A 12565-nucleotide genomic window follows, 5' to 3' on the forward strand; every position below is an offset into this window, starting at 1 on the left:
ATTTGATACAAAATTAATATAGTGATTTTTTTAAATCATCTATTATAAATGAACACTTTTTTTCTTTTACTGACTTTTTTTTTCTTTAAAAGAATAATGATAATTGTATAATTCATATTTTCTGATCTCTTCAGTCCACAGTTGTATTCTAACCAAGGGACATCACAGAGACAGCAACATTTTATTGGGCTCAGTGGCCGAGGCACTAAATCTGTACAGTCCAGTGATCCTAGCATGTCGTCCCACCTGACACCTCATTCCAGACAAGATACTAGCTATGAGAGTGGCTTTAGCTCAGCAAACAATATGTACAATGTCTCCTCCCAGAGAACTTCTCATTATGAAAGTGCTGACCAGCTCAAGTCGCCTGCAACCTCGGAACCTGGTCATATCTATTCCTCATTGTCCAGTAATGACAGTGCTCTGGGTCTAAGTAAACATGGCTCTGGTGATGAGCCCTTTCTGCGGGCTGCACCCAATTCTTCTGGGAGCTACTTGCATTATGGTAGTCTAGACAGGAAGAGGCAAAATTATCGGCAAGACGCTCTTCGGGATTTGTCTCCAGTAGGCTACAGGTCACACAACAAAGGGTATGCTGGTCACCGAATGAATTCACCGGAAACAGGGGGCTACAAAGATCCACAGAGCCCATCGCACATTGTTGATGACCATGCTCCGACTGTGAGGCATGCCTGGGACCAGAATGCCTCCTACAAAGAAGATGCACATCTTAAGCCTGGTTTGAACAACTACAATCCTATACATGTCTATAGTCCTCGTATGTATGAAGGGGCCTTAGGAAGGCCATATCATGATGTAGATGTGACTCATGTGCACTCAAAGGAAGCACATGAGCATGGGCTGGTTGGGGCACACCACACAATGTCGCAGCCAGTGTTTCATAGGACTGAGCGTAGTCTTTCCCCTGCGAAGCACCAGGAAGTCTTGTACCATCGACCTCACCCACCTTCTGGGTTTGAATCTCAGCATGGGGTAGGCTCATTCCAGACAGTGCCAGAAGGATACGTACCCATACAGCATGTTGATAAGCATTTCTCTAGTCACCATAGTGACACACATTTGTCTGGACATAGCCATGGAACAGACACACATATACCTATACAATTTTCATCTGGACACATCCGTGGAACAGAGACACACATCCCCATTCAACATTCCCCCGGTCATCTCCATGGTAATGAGACACATATACCCATACAACATTCAACAGGGAACATGTATGGGACGCAAGCACACATTCAACAACATCCATCAGGACTGGTGCATGGAAAAGAGACAAACATCCCAATACAACATTCACCCAGTCCTATTCCTATCCCACAAAATGAAACACGTATCCCTGGCCATTTACCATTACAGCACAGTGAGGGGCACTCGTCAGGGTCTCAGTATTCTCATGTAGGGTCTCCTTCTTCACCACGTAGTCCAGCAAGCTATGCCAGCAGTACTCTTGTGACAGTCACTCAATTGCAACCTCACAGAGAGCTCACAAAGCCCTATGAAATCTCAGATTTTTATCGCTACAGTGAGAAATTAAGGCGGCAAAGAATTATAGATCAGTACCAGCGTCAGTTAATGGGAGTGGACAGAATGTCAAGGTCATCATCACCCCTTTCAGTTGACTCGGATGGCCACTCATCTCATTCTGGGTCCAGCTCATCCAACCCTGTGTCACATTCTCCGAGTCATCACCAGTCGGTTCCCTTCTCTGGCAGAGGTCCTTTACACACATACATACGCTCTGCCTCTGCACCACTTCACTCTACCCTACAGCCTCCACTGCAGACCTTGCCTCCCCCACACCCTAATCACCCGGAGGGGCAAATCACATCCTCCGCATCATCGTACAGTGTGAAGAGCCATGGGGCTAACATGAACTATGCAATGCAGTCCTCCGTCAAAGTCCACCAGGTCCACACAGCTGCCAAGCACTCGGTCTACCAACCCCCTCAGCCCATGACTTGCAACCCTGTCAGGAACCCACCGTACAAAAAAACATAATATTTACGTTGCGACGCACAGAGTTTGTTTTAAATTATTTTATTTTGTTTGCTAGAAACCAACCAACAGGGAAAGCATGTTACATTCTTAGTAGAAATAGACTCACCATAATGCCATTGTGTTGATACCATGAACTCACCTACATAATTGAATGTTTCATGTTAAAGGGTTCTTGTGCTATATATGTTTTGTTGTTTGTATGTACATATTGGAGACATTTTATTGACAAGTTTATTTAACATACATCTCTATGTGAAGAAATGGCTACTGCTTACCTTTTTTTTTCTTTGTTCTACATGTTGAAGTCGTCTAGAGAACAAATAGAAAATCATCACAGTCAGTTCACAATCACTCAACTCTGTTTAGAAGGGGGCGAGGCAGCAGTGTTAAACTAGTTTTAAAATTATTTTTTTTTTACTGATTTGTCTAATGTGATCACCCAAACTAAATCACGATCCAATGAAATATTTTCACAAATCTATTTCTTGACCATTAAGCTCAGGTATTTCTGTTTGGCATACTGAAATCTGTAATGCTATATTCCATCAATACTTAAACCAAAAGTATACAAAGTGATGAATGTAGTCAATGAACATCTAATCTTAATCAATTCCTAATAGAAAACAATTATTACATGATAGAATGTATAACCTATTGGAATGGAAATTCCACCTAGCCAAATTTATGTCCTTTTGTTTTAAATTCCATTAAAATTAGGGGAGGGGGGGGGGGGGGGTCTTTGTCCATCATTCCCTAAGTTACTATATTTATATTCCACCTGAAAAAAAAAGCAACAGCTTGACATTTAAAACTATTTTTATATATTTTTAAAAAAACCTATAAATTAGTAAAGCAGCATTTATTTGACATTAACTATTATATATATATATATACTTTTGAACCATCTTTAATAAATTAGTACAGTAGCATGTTATGAGACCCTATTTTACTCCATGGGTGGCCACTTAAAGAATCAAAGAATAAACTGTTTAAAGAAAAGAAAGACTATTAGATGGAAAGCTCCCATGACCATTGTTTCTCACATCAAGTAACAGTTCTTTCTCAAGAAGACTATATATGCCACATATATATTTATTTACCAGTACTTAACTTTATTTGCTTATCAATGACATCTATTAGTTTCTTGTAGGATTGACAATAAATAGTCAAGTATCGTAATTCTCATTTCAAAACAATAATAAAAGTAAGATTTTTCAGTGGTTTTGATCATTTACATATTTATTATCAATAATTATTACTAATAGTTTTCTATTGATATAGATTACTGATACTTTAATATAGAAAAAATTATCATTTTATTAAATAGCTAATGTTACTCACTTAGTATCATTCCTGGTTTCTGGAAACCTGCAAGAAATAACTTGGTCTGTTGTGACTGTGACAATATTGCCAAATAATTGATGGGATTTCTGTTTCTAGATGTATTCTATGTTACTACAATGTTACATTGGCCACATTATTGTACTTAATAACTTGCAGCATTTGTACACGCTTGTTCCTTTAGAATGTTATTGGCATCTTTAAGCTTAATAGACTAAATGTGGAATTACAGTGATAGATTCTAATTGTGGAATTTAAAGTTGATGGCTTTTGTAAATTCCTGCCTGTTCATTAAGGTGAAATAGTGTTAGCAACAGCAATTGGTCCCATTGCTTTAACTGTCTTTTGTGTAGCTATTGTTAGTGCTCATTCTAAGTTATTCAGAGTTCCAGAAACAAGACCAGTTTGAAGTAGGCTAAAGATATTGCCTAGATGTAAGGGGAAAAAAAAGTTAAAAGGGAGGGGATTTGATATGGTTTTCAATTTATTCCTAATACAGACCATCTTTCCTTGTATCCAAATTTAGAAGTTTTCAATTTCTTAAAATTGAATAGAATGTTTACCTCATTACATTACATTGATGATTACACATTTTAATGCCCTTATTTAAAAAAAAAAGACATTCAAGTCATGTACAATAGATTTTATTTAAAGTCAGTATCATTCCTTTGACCTTGATCACCAATATAATTCTGAACCACTGCTTTCAGAGTGCTATTTTTCATTTTCTATTGCAATCAAGAGTACTTAAGTACTCCTGGTCTAAAAATATTTACATTCAAATGGTTGTTATAATCAGTGACTAATTGCTCTTTAGTCTTGTGAGTTGGTTTGTGTATCACGTGTTGTCTAAGTAAGTGTAATCACAGCATAGTGTGTCAACATATACAATCACGAAACATTTTTTTTAGTTAGTGTCCTATTTACTTTGTTAAATAATAAGTAATAATAAACAAGTATCAATCTTTGTTCAAAATTTTAGAGGATAATTCATACTTATTGTCTAAGCTAGATAATCTTCTTAGAAAATCATTTAAAGCTTTATTAACAAATCTTGTGCACACACTAGATCTATGAATAAAAGTCTTGAGTCTAAAACATTTGAATGATGGCTTTTAGAGGCTACAATCCTCTATGAATGTCTGGGTTTCAGGCTTGCATTTAATGTATACCTGTATGTCAAGATCAAGTGAGATATTTGTTAGTTGTCAGGGAATAAAGAACTTGAGATACAATCGCTTTATCCAAGTAAATGGCACATTTTATTTTTACTTGTATTAGTTTGTCAAATTAATCACCATATCACATTGCTTGGCCTGCAGACTATCATTTTCTCAAGCCATAAGTATCTTGTTCTAGAGTTATTCTTCTTTACAAGGTGTACCTCATCACTGTGTGCTGTGAATAATGCTTCCCTTGAAGTAACCTAGTAGAGTGCAATATTAGCTCATTCATTCACTAGAGTGTTAAAACTGCTGTTTATTACCCAACAGGCTCATGGAGCCCAATACTGTGTCCTCAATGTGTTCAAGTCTTATTTTATTGAGAGAGAAAACAAGCTGACTACAAAACTCTTGCTGTGCTGGTGTTGAAAAGTGAACAAGTTTGTAATAGCTACATATTTTAACTATTTGTTGTTTGTTTTGTTTTCCTTTATTTGTGGCTGAATATTAACAAATTTAAATCCTACTTTTTAGTGCAATCAAGGTCTAAATGGCAAAAAAAATAAATGTTTTGTTTAAGTCTGGGACACTTCTAGAAGTGGACACATTTAAAAAAAAATACAAAATGATAATTTTTAATATATATATAGTTATGCTAGGAGGCCACAGAAAATGTTCTCTGAAAGAAAGCAAAACTTAAACTTGGCTTTTAGTGAGTTATCTTTTCAGTTTGTTAGTGAAACCACATGATCACTGGCTATGGAAATCAAATTGAATTTCAAGTGACTCTTTTTTTAATTTTTTTATTTAACTTAATTTGATGTTTGCCTTTTTATTATCAGACTAATAATAGCAATAATTTATAGACATTTATATTTTCCATTTTGTTTGTTTCCTTGATTTGTAAACATATTTTAATTATGTTTTTGGTTAAACAGGTCTATTGTATTGAATTGTAATAAATGTATCTACTTAAAAGACAGGGTACCAAAAGATCTGAATTTGTGAAATTATTATTATGCTGTTTGGGGGTTGTGTCTCATTGAATTTTTTGATTGGACACATCTTTAGGACACTTTTGGTGACTTTGTATTGAGAGTTCAGTCCCCTTTCTACACTTTCATTATGAATGTTTTTTTTAATTTAGCTCTGCTTATTTTGGCTTATTACAGCTTGTCATTTTCTAGGTCGTCACAACTTTGTGCACTGTTCAATAAGACTCACTAGAACATTCTTTACAAAAGTGTTTAGAAAGTGAGCAAGCAAAAAGTAAAGTCAGGTAATTCAAATTATTATTGATAGAGCCATGTGATTCAAATAAGTCTTTTTGTGTAAAAAGTTATTGTTATTTATGTAGACTGATGTTGTCGAGATATAATGTGTAGAATCTGGAGTCACTTGGAGCGTTCTAAATATGCTGGAACTAACTCTAGTATTTGACCAAATAAATACAAAAATATTTCTCCTGAGTTACCTGAGATGAACAACAGTTGGTAACAGGACAGGAAGGACAAGTCCTACCGTAGTGTCCTAATCCTGGAGTTACAAAAGTTACCTACCATTGTAATTGTTACAGTTTTGAAAAGTTATTTCCCCTTTTTTTTTTCTCCCGTAATTAAGAAATGTTGATTTGGTAAAGTGCAGGTAAATATCAGCCGTAGCCGTTAAGTAACAAGTTAAGTGTTTTGTGACCATACAGCATTGACTTCCCTTCACCGTCCTAGTTCGTAGTAACACTGGGCCACTCAGTGACATTCTCAGGAACTTTGGTTCATGCCCTCTACCACCATTGCCGTAGAAAGTGACGCAGTGCCATGAACCAGCACAACCAACGCTCTTAGGATTGACATGTTTATTTCATCTGCAAAAATGAAAGTCAGGTTTTGAAATGAATGAACTATTTTTTATTTATGAACAAAGCCGAAGTACGGTACAAACAAATAGGCTGAACTTTCTTCCTACATTTCACCTGACCTTGACATTGCTATGCAATCAACTTTTGACTCGCTAGCCAGTCACTTCCGTTGCATTGACTCAGGGCTGTTTGAAACGTGTATGGGTGGAATGCTGTGTTGAGGTACATATTAAAAACTCGGACGATGTAAACATTCTTCAAGTTATTTTGTCTGTATAAACGAAACAAACTTTTGTTGTACCATGCAATATGCCTTTTGTTGAGAATAAAATGAATGTTTTTATCTAATGACAGTTTTGAATGATTACTTGTTTCGTCTGTTAGGAATGTTACTGATAACCTTGTAAGTAGTTTCTGAATGGTACCGGTATGCTTTGTTTGAGAGTTAGCCCTTGATCTTTACTTTAAGTTTAGTTCTAGAAAGTAGGCTATAGCTCTTCTGTCAGCATATACTCGATCTGCTTTCTTGGGGAAACAATTAGAATAGGTTATCTTTTCCAGAATAAAGGTAATGTCAGGTCTTTGTTGAATTAAATTACTAAGTATCATTAATGTGCCTAGGTATTAACAGTAATTAATTTGCAATGTGTGTATGTATTATAATTACTTTATAACATGTAATATTTTAGGCCCAAGTTCAGCCCGACAGTCACATCATACACACCCAGTTGTACATAAACTAATAAACGATGTGTTTGATGATTTAAATAAAATTTTAAATTTAATCTAATGATATTTTTACAGTGAAAATGATATATGATCAATGATAATGATAACAAATACAAGTACATATAATTTGATATGAAAAATTCAGTACTTGTAATAGGATTACAATAAATACTTTTTAATTAGTATTTTAAGACAAATAATATTATCCTTATTATTATTAATGATCCACTTCAAGACAAAGATTCAGTAATCAGGATCATTACTATACAAATGTTCATGACAATCCAAATATCTTCTATCCAAGATACTATTCACCGACAATCAATAAACAAAGTTCATAGAAGCATCACAACTTTACAAAGTACCACCAGGTCTGGATATAGCAACCTGAAATCTGGAACCTCAGACTCGAACCTCAGTCCTGAAACGTGAGGCGAAAACCTCAGATAAATAAACTGAGATGAAAACCTCAGTCCTGTAACCTAAAACTGAGAGTTGCGATTTCATCACTGAAACCTTATACTGAGACTGAGCCCCTATAAAAAGATAAAGAACAGATTCTTCTAATCTATATACAAAATACGAATATGATCGAATTCATATAAAAATAACTTTACAATTTGAAATAAAAACTCACCCTAAGCAAGGGTCAAGATAATTCTTTAAGAATATCTACCAAGGCCAACGATAAGGCTATCCAGTATCAAATCCAAGGAGAAATTCAAGAGCTGACCAAAATATAGCTTGCTTCAGTCTAGCAACATGGCGTGAATGCACCAGACGAGCTAAGACAATTTACGTCATAAAAAATTATGACGAAGCAACAAGGGGAGATCACCTACTGCACACAAACAAAACCCATGAAAATGACGTCATCAAAATAGACGAAAGCGGTGCTATTAAGTTTTATTCTCGTCTCCTTCGGCAAGGGCTTTTCTTTTAAGTCTCATATGTGTGTCCCGCGACTTTCATTAGAACTCTCCAGCTGTCTCTTTCAGGGGCCATCTTCCTCTGTCAGTGAAGGCAAAATGGCGCCTGAGTTGATCTTTATTGCGATTCTGGGTTGGGGTGGGGGTGGGGGTGTTACCTCTGTTACGCCGTCTTTAAGCTCGCCAGTATTAGCTTTTTTAAAAAAAAAACTAGATTAAGTGGTATCGCAAAGCGTGATAAATAGTTTAGAATGAAGCTTTGGGTTGGGCGCCGGATTCCGTGGTAATGTTAGGGCCGTTTTTGAGACCCAGTTCTCCCCTGGCCTTTTTGCTTTTCATTCTATGCCATCAGTGTTAGCAGAAGATATTGTATTTGAGATATTGGCGTGATCAAAACAATTAACTTCCCGTCATTGAAAATGAAATGTGTTGAATGAAAAAAAAATGCATTCAACTTGTGAATCTTGGAGACCTACCGTTGTGCAAGGGAAATAATTTGAAAGTGAGCATTGAACTAGCAGGGGCTAGACAAGAATAATCAAAGTGCAGGCTAATTCAACTAAAGAATCATTTGTTCTCTGTTCTATACACGAGCTAATACATCAGCTCTTTCAGCTGTTTCATTTCATAGATTTTACAATGCCTCAGAGTAGCTCTCTTTAAAGAGAGTTCATATTTTCAGAACTTTAATTTTCGCATTACATTTTTTTTTCTACTTTATGATCCTATTCAGTTTCCATTAAATAAGGCTGTACTTTAGTCTCTCAATCTAGCCACGTGTGGGTGGTGGTGTGGTGATGCTGGAAGAATTGAGACAAGGAGATGGAGAGAAAGTGGTTGGAGGGGGGGGGAGGGCTGCTATAAACCAACAAATTTAAATTGGAATTTTTTTTTCAAAGTCATTCTTTCGTCTTTCTCACTGACTTCTGACTTACTGACTTCTGACTTACTGACTTCTGGCTTACTGACTTCTGGCTTACTGACTTCTGACTTACTGACTTCTGACTTACTGACTTCTGACTTACTGACTTCTGACTTACTGACTTCTGGCTTACTGACTTCTGGCTTACTGACTTCTGACTTACTGACTTCTGGCTTACTGACTTCTGGCTTACTGACTTCTGGCTTACTGACTTCTGACTTACTGACTTCTGACTTACTGACTTCTGACTTACTGACTTACTGACTTACTGACTTTCTGACTTACTGACTTCTGACTTACTGACTTCTGACTTACTGACTTCTGACTTACTGGCTTACTGACTTACTGGCTTACTGACTTCTGGCTTACTGACTTCTGACTAACTGACTTCTGACTTACTGACTTACTGACTTACTAACTTACTGACTTATTGACTTCTGGCTTACTGACTTCTGGCTTACTGACTTCTGGCTTACTGACTTCTGACTTACTGACTTACTGACTTACTGACTTCTGACTTACTGACTTCTGGCTTACTGACTTCTGACTTACTGACTTCTGGCTTACTGACTTCTGACTTACTGACTTACTGACTTCTGACTTACTGACTTACTGACTTCTGGCTTACTGACTTCTGACTTACTGACTTCTGACTTACTGACTTCTGGCTTACTGACTTCTGACTTACTGACTTCTGGCTTACTGACTTCTGACTTACTGACTTCTGGCTTACTGACTTCTGACTTACTGACTTACTGACTTCTGACTTACTGACTTACTGACTTTCTGACTTACTGACTTCTGTTTGCTATAACATTTTAACGTTGTCCTTATTCTTTAGCCTTGACCTTTATACATTCCAAAATCTATCACTACGGTACTTGCTTCTTCCCCAAACCTCTTTCTCGTTCTCGTGCTACGTATTTATATATACGCACAGTGTTTTCTGAAAAAAAAAATAGGTGCCGGTACTCTGTGATTAGGTGCTGGTACTCAGTAGTTGATTGCCTAACTTTTAACTAAAAAAAATTAATAAAAGAAAAGTAATATTTTTTCAAAAAGGTGCCGGTACGCCGTACCGGTGCGTACTGTCACAAAAAATATATTTACCTACAGTCAACCCCCACACAGCAATTTTGCCATCATATCACAACTTCCAAAATCTCTATAGAAACAAGTTTCTTATGCACTGTTTTAAGAAGTGACTGGGGGTGAAGTGACCAGGGATGAAGTGACCAAAGATGAAATGACCCGGGGTGAAGTGACCAAAGAAGAAATGACCGGGGATGAAGTGACAAGGATGAAATGACCGGGGATGAAATGAAAGGTCACCAGAAATTCAATAGTTATTAGGTACTATTTATAAAAGAATAATTAAAAATAAAAATAAATACCCCCCCCCCCCGACTCCGCCCCTCTCCCTTCCCAGAGATCACTGATATATCAATTGGTCTGAGGCTATAGCAAATCCAATCAACATTATTGTCATTAGCTCATACTAAAACTTAATAGACCTTATGTTTGATCTTATCGCATAGGCCTAAAGTCTTTGAGTTCAATGCAATATTGACGTATTGAATTCTTACTGATAGTATTATAAAAGACTTCTATATGGAGAGGAAACGATATTAATAATGCTGATCGTGAAATAGTCGGTCATTAAGAACTTTTAGATGGTTTGTGAAGCACGCATTTGGTTTTATATTAGCGCTACAGACTTAAGTTATTGCTTTGATAAACACTTTACAGGGCTCAGTGGGCTATGCAGGCCTATGTTGCGTACAATTATAATCTATTGGAATCCTGTTAGAATTAGAGTTGACAGACAATAAAAGTCAACAATATTCAATCAGGACCTCTTTATTTGTGTAAAATATAGTGCTTTGTACAGAGGCGTACACGTCCCTTTTTTAAAGCAAAATGAGAGACCATAAAGTTTTAGATATACTCTACTTAAAACATAGGAAAAACGTTATTGTAAAAAAAATCTTCCTCGTAAAGACTTTTTGGTTTTGAGTCCTCAAAGAAATAAGTTTTTACCGTCACAAACATCAGAGCCTACTTTCACCATCATTTCGGGTCGTCTACGCCTCTGGCCCTACAACTTTAAAAAAAAAAGAATAAAATTTAAAATAAATAGCTTGGCTATGAGAATAGGCTGGAGTGACCTCTTCTTGCCCGCGAATGTCAAGGGAGAGAATGTCTGTTTTTTTTTCCCTGTTGTGGACAAAGAACGATAACCTCTCAGTATCGGCTCCCGAACAGAATGACCTCATACCATGGGGGATAGACCCTGCCGACTGAAGAAACTATCTTCTTAAATCAGACAAGTCCATGAGCGTTGTATTAGATTTGTGTGAAATTAAAACTACTTCTGTTCAATTTAAAATATAAGATATATAAATTTGATCGAAATTTTTTTTTTTTAATTTTTAGTTTTGTCTATCGTTTAGGTACGCCTAGCCCTACACGAAATAATGGCACTAGTAGGTCTCTCGTCTTCTAGGATGACATACTCCTATCTCCATTGTGAGCTCAGGATGTGGACAAGCCCTGGTAATTGTTCTTTACCTGGATAATATCATCTCACTCTGCCTGTCTGGTTCAATTCTTGTCCACGTTATTTCTCCCACTTCCCATTCTCTATCAAGTTGAAACTCTGCACAATTATTTCATTTTCGATGACGACACATGAATCGATTAAAAAAAAAAGAAAAAATTAAATAATTAATTAATCGTTATTAATTATTTTTGTTTTATATGGAATATGCACTAAGCCTTTCAATAAGAGATATGGCAGCGATTGAACGATGCCCCCCCCCCCTTCCCAAGCGCGAATAGGACTTTTGTTAACATGCACGATAGCAGACGCGTTAAAGTTGCAAGACCAGGAAAGTAAATTCTGGCAATTGTATACTGTCAGGGCCGGCCTTAGATAATTGGAGGCCCTAGGCGAAGTGAATTTGGTGGCCCCAAATGAAGTAAAAAAAAAATTACGCAATTTATTAAAAACGTGCCCGTCTCTATCTATAGTGAGGACAGAGTTAGACTAGTGAAGTCATAGTGCTCTAGTATGTTTGAGATCTGAGCTAAGTTAAGTAAAGTCATAGTGCTCTAGTATGTTTGAGATCTGAGCTAAGTTTAGTTTTTTTTTTTTTCTAAATTTTTTTAGTCCTTTGCGAGGCCTCCATTAATTGGAGTCCTTAGTTTACCAAAGCCTAAGGTCGGCGTTGGTACTGTTATGATTGATTCAAAATAATTGATACAATTTCACTATATGGAAGAAAGCTGGGTTTTTAAAAATCATTTTTTATTTATTTTACTTGTGTGTGTGTGTGTGTGCTTTGTTTTGTTTAATTTTTAAGGTGGGGACACTTTGAACTTAAAAAAACCCAACTCTCGTGACTACATAATAATAAACATACAAGGGAATTCTTGAAGAAATGAAAACAAAACAATATTTAAACAAAAGCAGATTGCGATCCAAATAAATGAGAACATCACTGGCCTATGCAAATTGCCTCAACTATAAAGGACTACATGACATTTCAATTGACGGATTTTAATTTTATGCTCCAAATACAATCCGACATTTCAAATCTAC

At 36.4% G+C, this 12565-nt stretch overlaps 1 protein-coding gene across 6 annotated transcripts in view; it reads left to right on the forward strand.

The window, feature by feature from the left end:
• LOC106052444 (FERM domain-containing protein 4A-like) overlaps positions 1 to 6729 on the forward strand; it is a 47391-nt gene extending 40662 nt beyond the window's left edge. For all 6 annotated transcript variants that reach the window (XM_056025385.1, XM_056025381.1, XM_056025380.1 and 3 more), the window contains one exon: positions 135 to 6729. In XM_056025385.1, coding sequence (XP_055881360.1) covers positions 135 to 2022 — 1888 coding nt within the window. In that variant the 3' untranslated portion in view covers positions 2023 to 6729. The remainder of the gene's footprint in view (positions 1 to 134) is intronic.
• Positions 6730 to 12565: the final 5836 nt, after the last annotated feature.

The sequence above is a fragment of the Biomphalaria glabrata genome, chromosome 4 (assembly GCF_947242115.1).
Source record: "Biomphalaria glabrata chromosome 4, xgBioGlab47.1, whole genome shotgun sequence".
Lineage (NCBI taxonomy): Eukaryota > Metazoa > Mollusca > Gastropoda > Planorbidae > Biomphalaria > Biomphalaria glabrata.